This window comes from Sus scrofa, chromosome 14 (genome assembly GCF_054392235.1).
Source record: "Sus scrofa isolate SSC_HxYL_T2T_F1_AM1 chromosome 14, Sscrofa_HxYL_maternal_Yorkshire_Landrace_v2.0, whole genome shotgun sequence".
NCBI classification, from domain to species: Eukaryota; Metazoa; Chordata; class Mammalia; order Artiodactyla; family Suidae; genus Sus; species Sus scrofa.
Genome location: NC_139396.1, coordinates 107,877,375 through 107,898,226, shown reverse-complemented (window position 1 = coordinate 107,898,226; position 20,852 = coordinate 107,877,375). Strand labels below are relative to the sequence as shown.

The 20,852-nt window shown below is 34.9% G+C and overlaps 1 protein-coding gene across 13 annotated transcripts in view; it reads right to left on the bottom strand.

Moving 5' to 3' along the window:
- CCSER2 (coiled-coil serine rich protein 2) overlaps nucleotides 1-20,852 on the bottom strand; it is a 138,653-nt gene that overhangs the window by 18,722 nt on the left and 99,079 nt on the right. For 8 of the 13 annotated variants that reach the window (XM_084996403.1, XM_021073341.2, XM_021073342.2 and 5 more), the window contains 3 exons: nucleotides 18,402-18,485; nucleotides 11,862-11,948; nucleotides 9,199-9,288 (listed from right to left, as the gene is read on the bottom strand). In XM_084996403.1, coding sequence (XP_084852529.1) covers nucleotides 9,199-9,288; nucleotides 11,862-11,948; nucleotides 18,402-18,485 — 261 coding nt within the window. Of the gene's footprint in view, nucleotides 1-4,825; nucleotides 5,395-6,172; nucleotides 7,902-8,050; nucleotides 9,289-11,861; nucleotides 11,949-18,401; nucleotides 18,486-20,852 lie in introns of those variants that run through there. The other 5 variants (XR_014827413.1, XR_014827410.1, XR_014827411.1 and 2 more) reach the window with 5 other exon arrangements.

Sequence of the window (20,852 nt, the reverse complement as noted above, 5' to 3'; positions counted from 1 at the left end):
CCACTTAGCAAGGCCAGGGATTGAATCAAGATACTCATGGGCTATGTTGGGTCCTTAACCTGCGGAACACAATGGCAACTCTCTACATGCAAGCTTTTTAATTTTAATAACTTGTGGTTTCTTAACTTTACTTATTTTAATCTGATTATCAGAACTGGAATACAACTAGAGTTCCATTGTGGCTCAGCAGATTACAAAACCAACTAGTATCCATGAGGATGTGGGTTCAATCCTTGGCCTCACTCAGTGGGTTGAGGATCTAGCATTGCTATAAGCTGTGGTGTAGGCCAGCAGCTGCAGCTCCGATTCAACCCCTAGCCTGGGAATGTCCATATGCCACAGGTGTGGCCCTAAAAAGCAAAAAAAAAAAAAAAAAAAGGAATACAACTGAAATGTCATTTACATCAATTTCTTCATGTTCCAAGTAAAACTGGGTCTTCAAGAGAGAATTGTTCAATGTAACACAAATAGAATCAGATTGGGTTTCGTGTCTCTCTGTTCCTAGTCTCCTCATGAGACAATTAATCTGATATAGAAATGATGTGTTAGAAGATTACTATTTTACTGGTGTTCAGAGATTCTCAGGAACATTGGTCAAAATAAAACACTTTTATCCACCCTTGTATCAATATTTCTTGATTCAAGTTCAGTATAATCAGACACTTCTTTAAATTTAAGAGCAATCACTACTCACTATAAAACAAAAACCAAAAAAGATCCATTTTGTATGGTGATAAAGGGACAAAACACAAGAAACTAAATAAAATTAATGATCCTTAGAGCATCCTAGTAAATAAAGATCCTACCTTTTAAAATTATTATAATGTCTCCACCAATTTAGCCATGTATACTTGTGAAAATAGAAAATATTTAACAGGGTGATGACCCCAGGGGCTTTCCATAGATATTACATGATACAACTCCATTTTGCTGTTTCAGAGATGTTTTGACCAAAACTTTTACACAAAGTAAGTCCTTAGCCAAGAAGCAGCATGAACTTCCCTCACTATGGGTTTCATCAGGGCCAGCTTCTACTCACCACACTAGGTAAAGAAACTTTCAGATAGGGATTTTTACATAAGCTAAACCAGCTATAAAATATGACTGACTAAACCTTGAGACTAGGCAATTTCAGAGACAGCAGACATGTGAGCAACACCAAGCAGCAGCACTAAGAAACAGCATGTGTTGGCTCCTCATGGTTCCATGTCTACTGGAAGTGTTTCTACAAAAGGGAAACCCTAACTTAGAAACTTAGATGACGCATAATTTTTACGATGCAAGGAAAGGGTGGGAAACCTGATTTTGACAGCATTACCAATGAAAGAAAAAGTTCTCAGATGGACTGATCTGTTCCAGCGATGAATGCTGGAATACACTGCACTCCAGAATTGAAGACTGCTGGAAGTCAAGGCAGTTTGAAGATAGATTTGAGAGCCAGAATGTCTAGTCCCCACATCTGGAAGACATGTCCACCATCTTCTGGCCCAAAAACAAGGCCTCACTGACCTATCATCTGATTTTATACTTTGCTGTCTGTCCATGAGTGTCATAAACAGAGTCAGGCAAAGTCTTTGATTTAGTATCTAAAGCCCTTAGCACTGAGATTGAAATATAGGAAAAAAAAAAAAAAAACTGGTCAAAGTTCACTGAATGAATGAATGAATGGACCTATACTTTAAAAGCTGAGAAATTTACTACTGAGAGGGGAGGGGTTGTCAAATCCTACTACCTAGTCCAGGTTTAAAGCCAAACCCAGTGACCTCCATACAGATGCACTGTCCAATATGGTTGCTGGCAGCTAAATGAAGCTAGTGGATAGTCTGAATTGAAATGTGCTGTAAGTGTAAAATACACACAAGATGTCAAAGACTTAGTATAAAACAAAAAACAAAAATTCAAATGTAATATATCCCAATATTTTCTTTATATTTATTACATGTTCAAATGGTACTATTGGGTTAAATAAAACATTAAAAGTAATTTTGCATTTTTATTTTAATTTGTATACTGAAGCATTTATATTATATATGTAGTTCACATTATATTTATATTGGAACACTGCTCTAGAGGACAGAGAGTGCATTAATTCTTTCTTAGTTGATGCCATAAAGATCCCTAAGCTCTGCCCAGGAAAGCGCCTTTGCTCATGTGAGTCTACTTTAAATCTTGTGTTGACTTTTATGATGAAATGGTATATACGAAATGCTTTCTGCTAGACCATCCGTAGTGGCTGTGTATAAAAATAAAAAGCAGTAGGTATATATAAATATATCACATCCAAGGGGGAAAAAATATACTTGTAGGAAAACTTAGAATACCTGACATATAATTTGATCATATGCCTAGTATGTAGCTACCCTTCAAATCTGTGGGACAAAACACACACATACATATATAAACAAGAAGAAAATGAAGGAATAACAAAACATTAAAAATAAAAATACAGGAGTATCTGGACTCAGGGTTTAGAGGAACTTTCATTTCTCTCAAGATAGTTCTTATGGAGACCAAATGAAAACATTTTTCTGTGCACTCTAACTCTGAGATAAAAGAACTGTAAGCCAAGTCCTCCAGAACACTTGCAGCTCTTCCTTCAGCAGCTACTTTTTCTTAAAGCAGAGATGAGAAGAGACGAGAGTTACCACCCGGGGTTAAAGGATAGGGAATTTTTATCTTAGCACTGAAGAGATGAAACTTTCCCTGATTCATGAATATTAGTTTGCTTGTATCTCCCTCTTCTGGGAGAGCTTAGAAAGCCTCCTGGAATGGTCTTCCTTGCTCCCAAAAGTGTCTGCGGCACATGGCACTGTAGCACTGAGCTTTCTTAGTGGATGAAACTAAAGATTTCTGTCTTCCAAAACATTCAAGGCCTCCCTCCCCTACTCCACTCTGAATATACATCTTTATCAATCTTCTCCTGTACCTTCCAAGTTCCAATCCTACATATTCAAACTCCTCTACCTTACTGTCCTACCAGAATCTCAAACTCAAGTGATTAAAATGTATATCTAAAATCTTTAGCAGTTTTCTTCCCAAATAAAATATTTCCTTTTGGTTCTCTGATTTTCTTAACTGGCATGCCATCCTTGCAGTCATCCACATTTGATAACATATTCATCTTCCATTCTTCACATTTTTTTCATCTAATCACTTATCAAGACAACAGATTCTGCCTCCATCTTTTCTCCATCTCCATGAAAGCTTAAAAATCACAGGCTTGGAGTTCCCGTCGTGGCGCAGTGGTTAACGAATCCGACTAGGAACCATGAGGTTGCGGGTTCAGTCCCTGCCCTTGCTCAGTGGGTTAACGATCCGGCACTGCCGTGAGCTGTGGTGTAGGTTGCAGACACGGCTCGGATCCCATGTTGCTATGGCTCTGGAGTAGGCCAGTGGCTACAGCTCCGATTCGACCCCTAGCCTGGGAACCTCCATATGCCGTGGGAGCGGCCCAAAGAAATAGCAAAAAGACCAAAAAAAAAAAAAAAAAAAAAAAAAAATCATAGGCTTGTCTTTATCTCCTCTTGCTTAGGCTATTACAACTTCTAAATAGTTTTCCATACCTTCAGTCTGTTCTCACTGGGATTGATTTAATTTTGCTGGGCCCTGTGCTAGGCCACTTGGCACACAGGAAGGAATGAGACACAGCCCCTGTCTCAGGACAGTCTCAGTTTTTCCTCTCACATTACTTTCCTATAGCAAAATATAATTAAGTCTGGCCCCTGCTAAAACTTTCTGGCTGCAGAATTAAGTTCAAAGTTCTCAGTCTAACATTAAGTCCCTCCATAATGGGATCCAAGTATAAATCTTCAAACTTCTCTCCTTTCTCATAGTATTCTTATGTACTCATTACTACTACCACCAGCAATAACTACACAAAAACATGGCAAAGCATATTAAGTAATTTTAAAAAATAGAGAGGTAACAATCCAAATGTTAGTTTTAATAACAGAAGAAATTTCCTCTGGTTGGAAAATGTGTATTCAATCCATGCCCAGGTATACCTTCTGGGCCTCTAGTGCCCAGTGATCTCATACATAATCTTACAGAACACCAAGATTACTCTGAGACCATGGTAACATGAAACAAAACAAGGTCACTTCATAATTTTGTCTAAGTACAGATAAAAGCTAGATCACACTGTTCCAACCACAAAGTACCCTAGACTTCTCTATGTTCTGATAGCACCTAATCTGAGCAAACCCCTGCTTCCTGAGACCCTCCCTCAAATGACCCAAGAAAAGCTCAAATCCTATAAGTTTCTTTCTGACCCAGGCTTGAGATCATTTCTCATGATGTCCTTGTGTTCTCCTTGGCCAAAAGAAGTCATCCACCCAACTTGTTTCACTGAGTATACACCTGGGGTTTGGCTCAAGGTTATTGACACTTCATCGCTCTGAATGATCAGGATAGCTATATTGTTTAGAAACTTTAGGACTAAGTAAGAGAGATATTATTTTCTGCTATATCAGGAATATCAATGTAACTTGTTGAAGGAACCCTGTGAGCACAGTACTAAAGAGACATTCTCTAGGAAAAAAAATTTAGTTACATCTGACATTTAAAAAATAGTATTTTTAAAATTATCTGTAAATACATTTTTCTAATTACCTAAGAAAAAGAAAAGTTAGAATGTTCCAGAATAAAGGCCTAATAAATTACCACTCTGCTAGCTAAAGAGACTAAAAGAGGAGCAACTTTCATTACCTCTTACGGAAGCTGATTAATTTATTCTGAGAGACTGATTTGATTATGCTACTTCTTGGAACGCTAACCAAATCATCTATGCTCACTGCCTGGTGTCTAATATTAAATTCTTTCCTTCTTTTTTTTTTTGGCTATGCTTGTAGCATGTGAGCTTGTGGAAGTTCCTGGGTCAGGTACCGAACCTGTGCCACAGTAGTGGCCCAAGGCACTGCAGTAACAACGCTGGATCCTTATTAACCCACTGCACCACAAGAGAACTCCAAACGTTTAATTTTTAAAGTAAAATCTATGTCTTGCCAACACCCTCAACATACAAGTCAGGAATCAAGTAATTTAATGTAAATTAAACTACATTACACAAATGAAATGGATCCCAGTAGTGGAAAATTTTGGTGCTGTCTTTTGTTTTCTAACTGCTATGCAAACAAACTTTGCTTCTTTCAGTGGATATTTTAAACAAAGCTCCAAAAATGCCCACTTTAGGGAGTTCCTGTTGTGGCTCAGTGGTAATGAACCTGATTAGCATCCATGAGGATTTGGGTTTGATCCCTGGCCTCACTCAGTGGGTTAAGGACTGGCGTTGCCATGAGCTGTGGTGTAGGTCACAGCTGCAGTTCAGAGCCCATGTTGCTGCGGCTATGACACAAGCCAGCAACTGCAGCTCAGATTCAACCCCTAGCCTAGGAACTTCCATATGCCACAGGTGTAGCCCTTGAAAAAAAAAAAAAAGAGAGAGAGAGACAGAGAAAAAATAACTAAATAAACAAAAATGCCCACTTCAGTTCTGGTACTCTGTATTAAAGGACAGTTATTTAGATACCCTTAAATATAATCAGAGAAGTCACTCAACTGCTCTAATATCTATATTTAAGTTGTACCTAGCCTTGAAAAGCAATTCTATTTTTCAGTTATTGGTTTCAGGTACTATTGTTTATAAAATCCAGTGTAAAAGACACACATAATAGAATTCTTGTGTTGTCATTACATGCATGCTAGAATGTAATGCCTCAGTCCAAAGATGGTTCCTATCAGCATTTAGCTCACTGAAACATGGGCCATATTCAATGTTCAATGTCTAACATTGACTAAACATTATTGTATGACCACATGATAAATATCACATTTATACACCAAAATGTGTGTGTGTGTGCGTGTGTATGTGTGTGTTTCACTTAAAATACTTCCAGTGGCATACTTTAAATATAAGTAATAGCAAATGTAAACAAATAAAAGACCTTGGTAAAGAAATAAATCCCTTAATTCCTTCAGAAACATAAATAAATAGGAATGTAATGTCTCTCCAACTGGGAGAAAATGGCACATCTAAGTTTAAAATCAGGACACTAATCTTAACATAAAAATTAGCCAATAATGCTGCCTACTCCCAAATCAGAAAGGCATGTAGTCTAAAAGAAAAAGGACTTAGGACAGAGTTCTTGAGACAAATCTTTGAGTTACATTGTTCTTTTCATTTAACATTTCATCTAATCCCCCAGGCAAGGGGGAAAAAAAAAGGAGCAGAATTTTTTGCTAGTACATATATCAGGACTGCTAAGACTAGGTAAATTGTTTCTCCTTTGGGAATCATAAACAGTTGATACTTTTTTTGTGATATGTCTGTGATAAATTTTTCTTATTCAATATTTTGTTTTATAAATAGTTACAATAGGAACACAACCATGATATTTTGAAATATATGCATGATCCAATAAATCTGAGACATGAGAACATAATTCTAAGTACAAAAGATTACAAATAATGCTGACCAAATTCTGATTCTGGAATTTATATAAATTTTATTCATATCTACTATATCTTTTAGTGAATAAAACTTTGATTCAATACTAGAAACTAATTCCAACAGAATATTCAAAATTGATACAAAATTATCTTTCTCCACTGCTTTGCTATATATAATAGTTCTTAAAATTTGAGAAAACTAGTATCAGATCAAATTGTGTACAATTTGAGTTTTAACTGATAAGCAGCTTTTCTCACTGACACCACTTCTATACTCAATTTTCAGAGTAACCCAGGCTGGGTCATCATGTGACTCTTTTGGGTCCAACTTGCAATCCCTTCTTTGAGATTCAAGGGCATAAATAATGAGTTTTGAAGGTGTGAGTCTAGAATTTTTTTTTTCTGATATTCTGGCTTCTCTAGTTAATTTAAGATGTTCAAGCAAATGTTCTGTAAAAATATATATCATGAAAATTTAGAATTTACTTAATGTATAAAATAACTATTCAAATCAAATACTGATGTTATATGCTTTTAAAACAATATTGGAAATGCATAAAAAGCTTATAATTCAGTCAGAAATAATGCTATTTATAAGAACATGCATGTACAAGGATCAATACTGTCATACCATATTCAAAATAAAGTTTTATAAGTTTATACGTTTAAAGTGTATCCTTATTTCTCACATAATCACTATTTTCCTGCATACTCCTAGTCTCTTCAAGTATTCTTGAGTGAATGATTAGGCACCTTCCACAATGTTATCCTTCTTTTCACGTTATCCATTTCGCCATTTTGTCTGGGTATTCTGTCCCTCAGATGAGAATATTTGATCAGAAGCACAGTTATCTAGTCTCCTTTGAAGGCACCATCTTTTCCTACAACTCATCCTTAGCCCTGTCCCTCTTTTTTTTCCATTACCTAAATATGAACTCCATCTTTTTTATTCTCCTTTGCTTTCTTCCAAAAATTACCTTCCCTGACTTTCCCTTTACTTATTTCTCCAAGTAGCTTTCCTATATCCATATCAATCTACTTCATCATTAACTCTAGAGATGCTTTGACCAATATGGTATCCACTGGCCATATGTGGTTATTTACATTTAAATTAATTACAATTAAATATTATTTAAAATTACCTTCTGTAGTCATGGTTCTGAACCACATTTTCAAGTACTCACTAGTCACATGTAGCTAGTGGCTACTGCACTGGACAGCAATGAAAATTCTATGGAAGAGTGCCAGAAATTCCCGTCGTGGCTCAGGGGTTAACAAATCCTACTAGCATCCATGAGGATGTGGGTTCAATCCCTAGCCTCACTCAGTGGGTTAAGGATTTGGCATTGCCATGAGCTGTGGTGTAGGTTCCAGACGTGGCTCAGATCTGGTGTTGCTGTGGCTCTGGCATAGTCTGGTGGCTACAGCTCCAATTCAACCCCTAGCCTGGGAACCTCCATATGCCGCAGGTGCGGCCCTAAAAATACAAAAAGACAAAAAAAAAAAAAAAAAAAGGGAGCCAAAATAAAGTAGCCTCTCTTTCTCAGTTCTGGAACTCATCCTTATCTACTCACATTTTTGCTTTCTATGATTCAACTACTACCTTCACTTTTCTCACCAGGCTCAATTGCTACCTAGACATTCCCAATCCTTTGACCCTTACAAAACTTTTTATGCTTTAACTATATTACATCACTAGTTCCTTCAATAAGCACTTGTTAATGGAGGAATCATTATTCGTCTGTGTATTTTCTTCCCCAATCCCCCACTTCCACTTCAAGAGCCAAACAGCTGAAATGAAAAAGGCTCACCAAACTTATATGGAAGAAATTATTAGCACTGTACTTTATATAGAGCACACAAAAATAACTACTTATTACATAAAAAGAACTATTTTATAAACCTTAAAGGCACAGAGCTAAGTTTTAAAAATCAGATTGTTGATTAATTAATTATTGTAATTCCCTTTCCACTTGTGTTACTAGGACTCCTGCATAATATAAGGCAAAAGAAGAGTCAAGGCTGGCTTATCAGGTCTTCTCTTGCCAAGAAATACCTATTACTTGCACCATACAATAGGATAATGATGACTAATGGCCATGATAATTCTCTGGCTCAGGTACATCCTAAACTGAGTTCAGAAAGTATATTTTCAGCACTAAATACGTTTTAAAATAAAATATTTTCTGAAAAACAACAAAGAAGACAGGCTGCATGGTTATTTTATACTGTTTAGAAGAAACCATTCCCTACCCTAACTATGTCTAAAACATAACCTTTACTGTCTGTATCTTAATCCATTTATACTTTCTAACAGCCTTGACATTTATTTGAGTAATCATCATAATAGAAAGTATTTGAAAAGTGTCAACAAAAAGAACATGCTACATCATATATTTTCAGAGTCACATGCTGCTAAAGAGAGAAGACTGCACTTTGGATGTGTTTCTTTTCAGGCATGGGGAAATACTACTCTCATAATACATGCAATGAGAGGGAGACTAGACACTCAAATAAAATGACCTACAGTATGCAGAACAGAAAAGCTATTAAATGCACATTCATTCATAAAAGACACAGAAGAGAAGCTTTAGAAAAAGCACATAAATACTGAAGAGACAAGGAAAATCAACTTACCTAAAAAAAATTGACAGCCATGGCAGGTACAAAATTATTAGAGAAAAAAGAGTAGAACAAAACATCAAAATAGTAAATGACAAGAAAAAAATAACAACAGCATGAATTACTTACAGGAATTCTTCTCCAGGGTGTTTGGGTATATTTATCAGCATATGTACATTTTTCTTCTTTAGATTTTTGGTTGCAGTTACACCGAGTTGCCTGAACAAAAACACAAATTTTTACATTGGTATAATTCTACATATACACATATACATACAAAGTAATCAGGGTCTCTCTTAGCGGATTAACAAGAAAAGGGTAAACATAAAGGTCTATTCAGTAGTCTCCCACCTTTTTCACAGATTGGGTTTTAGAATCACACAGTAAGGCTAAAATTTTCAGTAGTTCAAATTACCCTTAGCAATCTCTTATATTGCCCACAAAACATACTACCTATGATTTTATGTATAGAAACAAATGTATATAGATGTAGAATATATATAGCAATATACAGTACAAAGAATTTAACTCCAAAACTTTAAATATTTCCCTCAACTATTATGTTACTACAGTCACTGATGCAGGGGTTCTTAATTTTTTTTTTTTTTTTTAGGGCCACACCTGCAGTGTATGGCATATGGTTCCCAGGCTAGGGGTTGAATCCAAGTTGCAGCTGCCAGCCTATGCCACTGCCACAGCAATGTGGGATCTGAGCTGCATCTGCAACCTACACAACAGTTCAGGGCAATGCCAGATCCCTAACCCACTGAGCACAGCCAGGGATCAAACACACATCCTCATGGATCCTAGTCATAATCATTAACCGCTGAGCCATGAAGGGAACTCCCTTTAAATTCATTTTTGATAGGGCTCTGTTAGATATTAAACACCACCAGTCTACAAGTAAGGTTGCCTCTTCACATGTAAAATGCTTTTAAAAGTACCTTTAATAATGTGTTGATTTTACTGGACTGGAGTATTTTGAAGGATCTCTGCCCTTTGACAAAGAACCATCTGATCATCTCAGTTCATAAATAAACTCTCATCACATGAATTCACTCATTTAGTCATTTATACAACACAAAGTAACACACCTATGGTCTCTCAAATAAATACCAAATTTTAAAAAAGAAAAGATTGATAATGAGAATTTCTCCTTAGTGTGAAGTTGGAATATAACCTTATTATTTATTAAACAACCCCGCTGGAGGTAAATATACTTTCTTGTAGGAAAATCTATATAAAAAATTCTTGATTACTGCATCAGGCTAAAGTACCATTTTTCTTTTAAAATATTCAAATTCTTTCTTAATTGCAATTAGATCATCACAATTTCCATAATCAAAATAAAATCTAATCAAAACAAAAATCTCTTTAGTACAGACATATTTCCCATTCCAAAACATGAGATAGTTATTGAAACAAAATTCAATATATAAGCAGATCAACTTAGATCTCTTGGAATTAAACATAATAGAACTTAATTTTTAACATATATGGGATATATGTAAAGAAGGAGAAAGATAATACAAAGCATTTATCTTAATGCAAGCACATTTTATTATAGCCTGACTGCTGCAATTCTAGAAATAATTTCCTTTCTGTACCCTAACATATGAAGAACAACAACTGGCAAATATTTGAATTTTCCTAATTTGGAAAAACCCAGTTTTTAGTGACATTTCAAGAGACAGAAAAACATCTACCCAAATCATTCCTTCTGGGTGGCATATTTTTTGGCACATCAAAGATCTATGAATATGCCTTTGTATATAAATAAAAACGTGTTTAGCTACAAAATATGAAGGTTATAATCCTTTTTTCTAAAGTGCTCTAGATACAACAATTTGTTACGCTCTATAATACATTTTTGCAAAATTTGAAGCTTAATTTCCTAAAGGTGCCTTTTTTTTCTCCCTAAAAATTGACTAGGTTGGTTGGGTTTTGTCTCTAGCTTTTAAATACAAATACTGGTCTCACTCTTTTCAAAATTTTATATTTGATAAGTCCTCAATTTGCAATATTCGGTTATTCTTTTTTCACATTCGTAAGTTTTCTTTTCTGACACCCTTAATCATAACATCCGATCCATCTATCCTTACTCTTTATTCTTAAACTGGATTTCTGATCTGACCCCAGTGGCTCAGAGTTCAATATAGTGTATCTTTTATATTCTGAGTGAGATTACTATTTCATATTCCTGAATTGCTTTGCTATGCCAAAAATGAGCTTTTGATTTTCCACAAAGATTTTCTTTGGTCTGTTATGATTGTTATGCCATTCTGTTCTTGTTATCCTGGCCTTTTGTTATTACAAACTAAATTATAATTAAATTCAAGAGACAGCACATACAGTTTTCATATGGAACTAACACTTGATATTGTAACAATTATACAATTATAGATATTCAAACATAGCTTTGAGAGACTACCCAACATCAAAGGAAGAAACTTTTTTTAGAATAAACTTCACTCCAACAGACAGCCATTCAGATTCCTAAGACTGAATATCCAATTTCATTCATCAATAACATGAATGTTAACTGCTGAGTTTATAATTCCCAAACAGAGGCAACTGAAGGTAGGTTGAGTTTTTCAGCTTGAAAATGTGTTATTTAGACTGAAAGTTAAACCACATACTTTTATTAGAGTGCATATAACCTAAAAATAACACAATACTATGTGATTTTAAAAGCCAAATATAAAGTCCAATTTCAATTCTGGCTAGTTTTATTAAAAATATACATATTACCCAGTTTGAAAAACCTTCATTTTACACACTACAATACTTACAAGCTGATGTTCTAATAGTTGGATTTTTTCATCTTTTTTCTTTATTTCCTCTTTAAGTTGATTTATTTCATTTAACAAATCTTCATTCTGAAACATTTAAAAAACTTAACATGAAGCATTTAATTGTACTTAAAAACTCTAATGATAAGCAATAAATCAATGATAAAGATTGAGTAAGTAACTGTTTATTTAAGGGGGAAATTCTTCTTAAATATGCCAGCTGTTAACCATTAAAAAAAAAAAAAAAAAAAAAAACCACTTTGGTCATCCAAGAATTCATAGCCTAATGTAGTCTGACATGTAAACAATGAACAATAATGGTAGCTCACACTCACTGAGTACTAATCAGGTGCCAAGAACTAAGTACTGTTAGGTATCCTAGCAGGTGATTGCAATTCTGAGGTAATTACTATTATTCCTATTTTACAGATAAGAAAACTAGGAACTAAACCATGTAGTAAAATAAATTACACACAAAACAGTAACTTCAGCTAGATTCCAAGGAATATATAAAAGTGTCTGTCAAAAGAAACGAAAGGCTCAACCAGCAGAGGAAACTGCATAATTAAAAGCACAGAGTCATGGCTGGTTCGGAAATCAGCAGAAAGGTAAAACGTGCCAGAAGGTAACAAGGCCAATTCTTTTTCCATCAACTACTTTCATGATAACTGCCTAAAACAAAGCTTAGTCTATAAGAAATTCTAAGCAGTATTAGTGGAAACCTATCATCAAGGTAAGTAGGAATCCAGTTACATTTCCAAGTATTACTACCCTAGAGTTAGGCCCATTTTGTTCATTATTCAATTATATGCAAATACACACTGATGAAGTAGAAGCAAGTAAATTACAGTTCACTCTTGAAACAGTACAGGGGTTAAGGGCGCCAACCCTCTGGAAAGTAAAAAATCTGGGTATAACTTTCAGTTGGTCTTCAATATCCACAGTTCTTCCATATCCACAAGTTTCACACGCTTGGATTCAACCAACCACAGATCGGTGTAGGGGTATTTACTGAAAAAAAAACCGCATTTAAGTGGACCCATGAAGTTCACACCTGTGTTGTTCAAGGGCCAACTGTAGAATATGTTAATGATATATTTTTCCATAAAGAAAAATGAGTAAGCAAGTAATTATGCGTTAATGAGCAAAATATATCATCTTCCCCAGACACACTGAGAACAAAAAAAAATTATTCAGTCTCAGAAGAAGAAGAGATCAGAAACAGACATTTTATGAAGGTTTTGACATATTAAGTAAGCATCGTAATAGGGAAGAAACAATGGGGAAGGAAGGATTTTATTTTATTTTAATTTTTTAAAAATTATAGTTGATTTTTCCATCATGGTCTGTCCCAGCAGACTGTATATAGTTCCCTGTGCTAAGAGTAGGACCTTGTTATTTATCCATTGGAAAGATTTTTTAAAATACTGTTATGTATACCATAATTGGAAAAGAGCATTTATTGTATATATTAAAAAAAAAACCTTCCAGTTGAATTTAAAGAGTTTAGATACTTCAAAAAAAACCATAAATCAAGACCCCAAAAATAGATGGATTACAAATCATTAAGGATACATTTTTAAGCTAAGTAGTAAATGAAGCTATTAACAAATGATAAATATACTTGGTTATATAAAAATTTAAATCACCTACACAATTAACATTACAGTTAAAAGCTGGTGAAAACCTATGCTAATATGACAAATAACTTATATCTCAAGTATGTTAAGAGCCTGTTCAAACATATAAGAACGTTTTTAGGCCCCAATAGATAAATAGTCGGTTCTCACAAATATGCATACAACTGGCAAAATGTTCTATTTGACTTATAGAAGAAATACAAATTAAAGTATTAAAAAGGTATTGTTTCATAGGTAATAAAATTAGGGGGAGAAATACTCAATGTGATTAACAAGACTGCAGAAAAATGGTACATTATCAGATATACTAATTGACCTTTCTAGACAAACATATGCCTGAATATATAAGAATCATAAAAATACTTGCACTCTCTGATTCAGTTCTCCAATTCCTATGCCAAAGAAATGATCTTAAGTACAAGAAAACCTATAAGATATTATCTTAAGTTTACAAATTTACAATTGTCCTATAAGAGTACAACTGAAATGTAAGGTAGCAACTTGATGGAATACTACAAAACTATCATTTGCTCATTGCTAGGTTCTGCTGGTGTTGGAGGAAATGGACTTAAAATGAAATCAAAATACAATGCAGTAATAACATCTATAAGCCAACATGCATACAGCACTTATTTTATGATAGGCACTGCTCTAAGGATTTTACACATGAAGACAGCCAAAGGAGAACACATCAGGAAATGGGTTAACTCCAGCAGAGTCTTAAAGGATAAATAAGTTCTGAAGACACAAAATTGGCAACGTTTGGTTTTAGGGTAAGAGATTTTAAGTGTCATAAGACAATGCAGAGATGAGGTCAAATATAGTATATTTGGAGAATGACAAGCAGTGACGCTGTTCCACAAAGGCTGGGGTGAACAGTGGAGAGCAATGTGGTCAGTAAACTAGGGAAGGACCAGATCATAGAGGGCCTGAGCATCAAGCATGGCTTTAGCCACGGAGTAACTGATAGATCTGCATTTGGGACAGCTTTGAAGGCTGTTTGGAGGATATATTTGACAAGGCAACAACAAAACTAGGCTAGGAACTGGTTATCAAGATGTTGTAATACGCCAGGTAAGAGCAGGAACCTGACTCAAAAGATTGATCATAGGGAGGAGAAGAAAAAAGAAAAGAGGTTTTGGTGGTTCACTGCATGTGAGAGAAGAGCAGTGAGAACAGTCAACAGTGACATCTCCAATTTCTAGCTTAGATGATACAGTGAATAAACAGAGACTGAAAGAGGAAAAGTATGTCCAAAGAAGTTGTTTTTGAGTTTCAAATATATTGTTAGAGGGACCTGTACGTGGGATACACAGTGCAAATGTCTAGTGGGCAAATGGATTACCAAGTATGAAAGAGACTGATTTTATGTATTATCAACACATATGTTACATGTGAAATCATGACAGTAGAAAGTTCAATGAGGAATGGATTGAAGATATAAATCTACACTCTAAAGAAGAAAATGAACCTGCAAAGAAAATGGGAGAGGGGGGCAGTGTTGAGAAGCATATAGGGAATTCAAAGAGAAGTGACACAAAAACAAAAGACAAAACAAAGGCCATGCCAAATGTCTACAGCATTAAAAAAGTAGCTATTATCATTTTTCCAGGTTTTCACTTTAACTGAAAAGGTAGTTTAAGGAGAATCAAGAGAAGGTTTATTTGATTTACTGAACTTATGATATAGAAATAGAGAAATTTATAAAGTGAGGAAGAAGAGGCAGTAGAGAAAGCACACAGAAGAGAGGAGAGGAGGAGGATGTACTTGGGTCTTCAACAGCAAGAGAAGACAGAGGCGAGAACATGAGAAGAAAGGGTGGTCTGCCACAGCATAGTCATCACTTTTCTGCCATAATTGGAACAAAGTGAATGAGAGTAACATAGGTACAGATAGGTCAGATGTCAGGAAGGCGGAGAGCAGAAGATTTGCTTGACAAACCCAGGCTACCTGCAGAAGTTGAGAAGAATGGCTGAGTAGAGTGTTCAATGTCTGTAACAGCACCACAGGTGAATGAAAGCGGGAGCTGTCCTGAGATAAAGGAGACATGTCAGGTCCAGCGGCGACTTTAGACCCTAAATTTGAATGGCATTACTCATCATATCGTATCATTTGAAACTGAACTACAAATCCATCTTGGATGAGGTGATGAAAATGATGGATAGTCTAGTGTACCAGAGAGAGGTAGTATGAGCTACTGCATCTAACCTTAGAAAGAAGGAAGAAAGACCATGAATGATCTGCCTGGAAGGAAAGGTAGTAGGGACAGGAAATAAACACTGGGTCAAAATGGACTAAGGACCTAAAACATAAGGCCAGAAATTGTAAAACTCCTATAGGAAAACATAGGCAAAACACTCTTTGACATAACTTGCAGTAAACCTTTTTGGACCCACCTCCTAATGAAAATGAAAACAAAAATAAACAGGACATAATTAAACTTAGAAGCTTTTGCACAGCAAAGAAAAACATAAAAAAAAGAAAGAAAGAAACCCACAGAATGGAAAAATATTTGCAAATGAAGCAACCGACAAGGGGTTAACCTCCAAAATATACAAACATCTCACATAGCTTTATAAAAAAAAAAAAAAAAAAAAAAACTCAATCAAAAAATGGGCAGAAGATCTAAATAGACATTTCTCCAAAGAAAAGAGATGGCAAAAAAAGAGAGAAAAAAACGCTCAACATTACTAATTATTAGGGAAGCACAAATAAAAACTACAATGAGCTATCACTTCAGACCAGCAAAAAGTCTACAAACAAGAAATGCTGGAGAGGGTGTGGAGAAAAGGGGACCCTCCTACACGTTGGTGGGAGGGTAAGCTGGTACAACCACTATAGAGAACAGTATGGAGGTTCCTTAAAAAAGTAAATACAGAATTACCATATGATCAAGAAATTCCATTCCTGGGCATATATCTAGATAAAACCATAATTTGAAAACATACATGCACCCCAATGTTCACTAAGGCACTATTTACAACAGCCAAGACATGGAAGCAACCTAAATGTCCATCAACAGAGGACTGGATAAAGAAGATGTGGTACTTATATAAAATGGAATATTACTCAGCCATAAAAAGGAATGAAATAATACCATTTATAGCAACATGGATGGACCCAGAGATTATTATACTTAGTGAGGTAAGTCAGAGAAAGACAAATATCATATGATATCACTTATATATGGAATCTAATAAAAAATGATACAAAATAACTTATTTATAAAGCAGAACAAACTCACAGATTTCAAAACCAATCTAAGGGTTACTACCATAGGAGAAACCATGGTGGGTAGGGAGGAACTGGGAGGATGGGAATAATATATACACACTACTGTATAAAACAGGTAATTACAAGAACCTACTATATAGCACAGGGAAATCTTACTCCATAGTCTGCAATAACCTATATGGGAAAAAAAAATAGAGATCTATATTTCTGGTTCACTTTGCTGTACACCTGAAACTAAGACAGCATTGTAAGTTAACTACACTCCAATAAATTTTTAAAAAATAAATACTGTATAATAATATGTCTATCATATAATGTTAAATAGAGACAAACTATAAAGGAACATGGAAAAAAATAAAGACACTAATTCAGTTAAAAAGAATTTCTTTATATGTGAAAAACTTTTCATAGGAAAGAATTCAGGAAACATCAACTTTACTTCTAAAATATCAGTCACAAAACTTAAACTGAGAGATAATCAGAAATCATCTAAGTCATTGTCCTCAATACATGTAAAATTTTTGTTAAGAAAAGATGTCGTACTACAGACCTATTATTGTGCTCACAATAGGATAGAAGCCCAGGGATGGGAAGAAATTTGCACAAGGACAGGTAGATAACATGTTGAAAAGATTAGATAACTAGATACAACTACTATCCTATATTATTTTGATTTTTCCTTTTATATATAATTTTGTTCCTAATAAGTCAGTCCATAGCCCATGAGAGAACTATGCTTCTCTGACCCCTAATCCCAAACTTGGCCACTTGGCCTATTTCAGAAGCGACATGTGTCACATCCAAGTGGAATCCACAGGTTATTCTGCCAATGCTACTTTCCCTCAGGTATGAAATATATGTCCCAGATTAAGGGCTGATACTTCAGTCTGGATCCCAGAATGAAGAGGACACATGAAGTCCCACTGATCTACAACCAAATGTAACACACTGAGAAATAACAAGAAACAAACTTTTATTACTATAAGCCATCAATTTTTCAGGCAGTTAATACAGATGAATAGCACATATTAGCATACTTTGAAAACAGAATTTGAAAGGAAATAATTTTACTTGGAAATATGAAAGAAATCAAGAATACTTATACGTGCTTAAGAAATAAATATGTGATTCAGGTAGCTACGAAAACCTAAAAAGCTTTTTTCAATGCAAAATAGACCTAAATATGAAAACTATATAAAAAGAAATACCTTCAAATACTAAAATGCCTCTGCATTCTATAATTATATCTTTAAATACAAAAAAAATTAATCTCACTTTTAGTTAATATTTTTTCAATATCATTGATTATATATGAGGCATCTATTATCCATTTTAATTTTTATTAGTAATATTTTTAAATCTTTTATTTGTAAATGTGAAAAAAGAATTTAATGATTTAAAAATTTTTTGAAAAAGAATTCTGTAACCAATATTAATACAGGGAAAGATGATTATTCAATTGATAAAACAAACTCAAAGTACCACAAGGATATCATTTTATCTTAATAAGGTAGTAAAAGTCAAAGTAACTCTAATAAAAACCCAAGACAACAAAGCTGCAGGTTTTAATACACTTATTATTCAATGTTTTAATTTCTACTGCTTTATAATTTTAGTAATAAAAAATTCTTTTGAAAAGTTCAGCAAGGCTACCTAGTCATCATACCTTGTATATTTGATCACTGTCTTCTGGTTCTGGACTGGATGGCAATGAGAGCTGAACATCATGCAATGAACCACTTCCATCATGCTGTGAGAAAGAAGTAAAGGAAAACACAAGATCAATAAAATTAACTACAGCATTCAGTTCAATCTAATTAACCCCTGACCAAATGCTAGCATGGTAAACAGGAAGTAAGATTCTGGAAATCTCCTTTTCCTCTTTAAGCAGATGGAAATGTGAAAGAGGAAACAAGAGAACTCAGGAAAGAACATTTTGTTGAAATAAGTAACATACACTATATAAGTGGATGACATAGAAAGCCACTGAAAGTTTTAGAGTGAGAAAAGGAATATGGGAAATTTCCTTAAAAATTTTAAGATTAACTCACCCAAGTAAAAATGTAAAATAAAAGCCAAATTAAACTCAGATGTGGTGTTTTGAGTATAAAGGAGTCAGAAACAATATTAAATGGCTCAAAAAGGTCAGACCACAAAAATCATTTGTTTAAAAATACAAGACACATGAGTATACAGATATATGGCATGTCTCTATTTATATATGAATGCCAAGAACAGGCAAAACTAATTTATGGTACTAAAAATCACAGTGATTAACTCCAGGGAAAGTGTTTATTGACAGTAAAGAGCAATGATAACCTATAACGATGTTGGAAACATCCTATAACGATGTTGGAAACATCCTATGTTTTGTCTGTATGGCGGTTACATGGGTATATACAAATGAAAAGTACAAGCCTTACACTCAAGACTCAAAACTTAAGCACTTCACTGGCTGTATGCTATACCTCAATTTAAAAAGTTGAAGAAATTAAATTTTTTATCCTTAAATCCAATTTTTAAAATGACAGGATAATAATAACTCCTACCCCTTGCTGAAAGGGTTAAGGAATAACTGGCTCAAAAATGGTATTTTCAGTGATTCACAGACCATCTCAAGAAAGATGAAACACTAAAGAATATGCCTGGGATGATGGTGAGGAGCTGAGCTCCTGACCAAGGCAGTACAACTGCAATTCGATACTTTATTTGTTCAGATGGTACTTATTAGCTGCCTTGGGACACCCACGAAGTGAACAGCCTTTAAAGAGCACGACCCTAACAACATTCCTCACACCCATCTGTCCTGAAGAAAATCTTCTAGACTATGGATGTCCTGCACTGAAATAGGAGTGCTAAAATAGGAGACATAAATATGTAGAACATTTTCTTCTTTATGTATTATACTGTATATCTACTAAATCAGAATCTCTAGGGATGGGGCCTAGAAATCGGTACTTAGAAAAATTCAACAGGTAATAGCGATTGATAGAGTGCCCGTTGTGGTTCAGCAGGTTAAGAATCCAACATCAGGATGTGGGTTCAATCCCTGGCCTTACTCCATGGGTTAAGGATCTGGTGCTGTGCTTGTAGCAGTGCAGGTTGCAGATGCAGTTTGGACCCAGGGTAGCTGCGGCTACAGCATAGACTGGCAGCTACAGCTTCAATTTTACCCCTAGCCTGGGAACTTCCATATGCTGCAGGTGCAGCCATAAAAAGAAAAAAAATTAGTGACTGCCAGTGAAGTATAAGCATTTGTCAAATTTCCAACAGAGATAAGTCACATTTTTATTGGTGACGCCATATAGAAAATAAGAATTGGACTTGAGAGAGATCATAATGTCCTAATAAATAAAAAATATTCTCAGAACACCACATTAAAAATATTTTAGGGGAGTGGGGGGATGTGCCTGGGTTATGGGATGGAAATCCTGTGAAATTGGATTGTTATGATCACTATACAACTACAGATGTGATAAATTCATTTGAGTAATAAAAAAAGAAACAAAAAATAAATAAAAATATTTTAAAAAAGAAAAAGTCAGAAATTTTACAAGACTCATCTCAGTAAAAAGTTCATCTCTGGTGTAAATGCCTTGACATATAAAAACAGGGCCAGTCCTACATACAAGTATATATTAGAGAAAAGAGGGACTGCAAAATTTAACTTATTTCCCAACAGTCACAATATCTTCTTGCCCACTACAAAGCAGGAACCCCAAGAAACAGGAGACAATGTAAGCACACACACTGTCTTTGCCTGGGAAATGGGTACAGTTGCGGGAAGGGTGCAGCACAACAGGAAAAATAACAGATCAGCTTTCAATGTGGAGGAATAATGAGGAGAGCCCAGAGAAACAGAAAATATCAGTAAGACCATCAAGAAAATGACCCCAAAAAGTTGCATATAAATTTCTAGGTTCAACAACCTTGAGCACCCCACTTGCTTGGATCTGATCCTAATCTGCCTATCAAAGCCTTTGAGAAATAAACTAAGACTAATGCCCAGGTCCCAAGGTAGTCTTTGAAAGGTATACACTCAGAATAGAGCTAGCAAGCATGGGTAGGATTTGTAAACAACTGATATTACAACCACAATCCAAAAGTAGCTAATTAG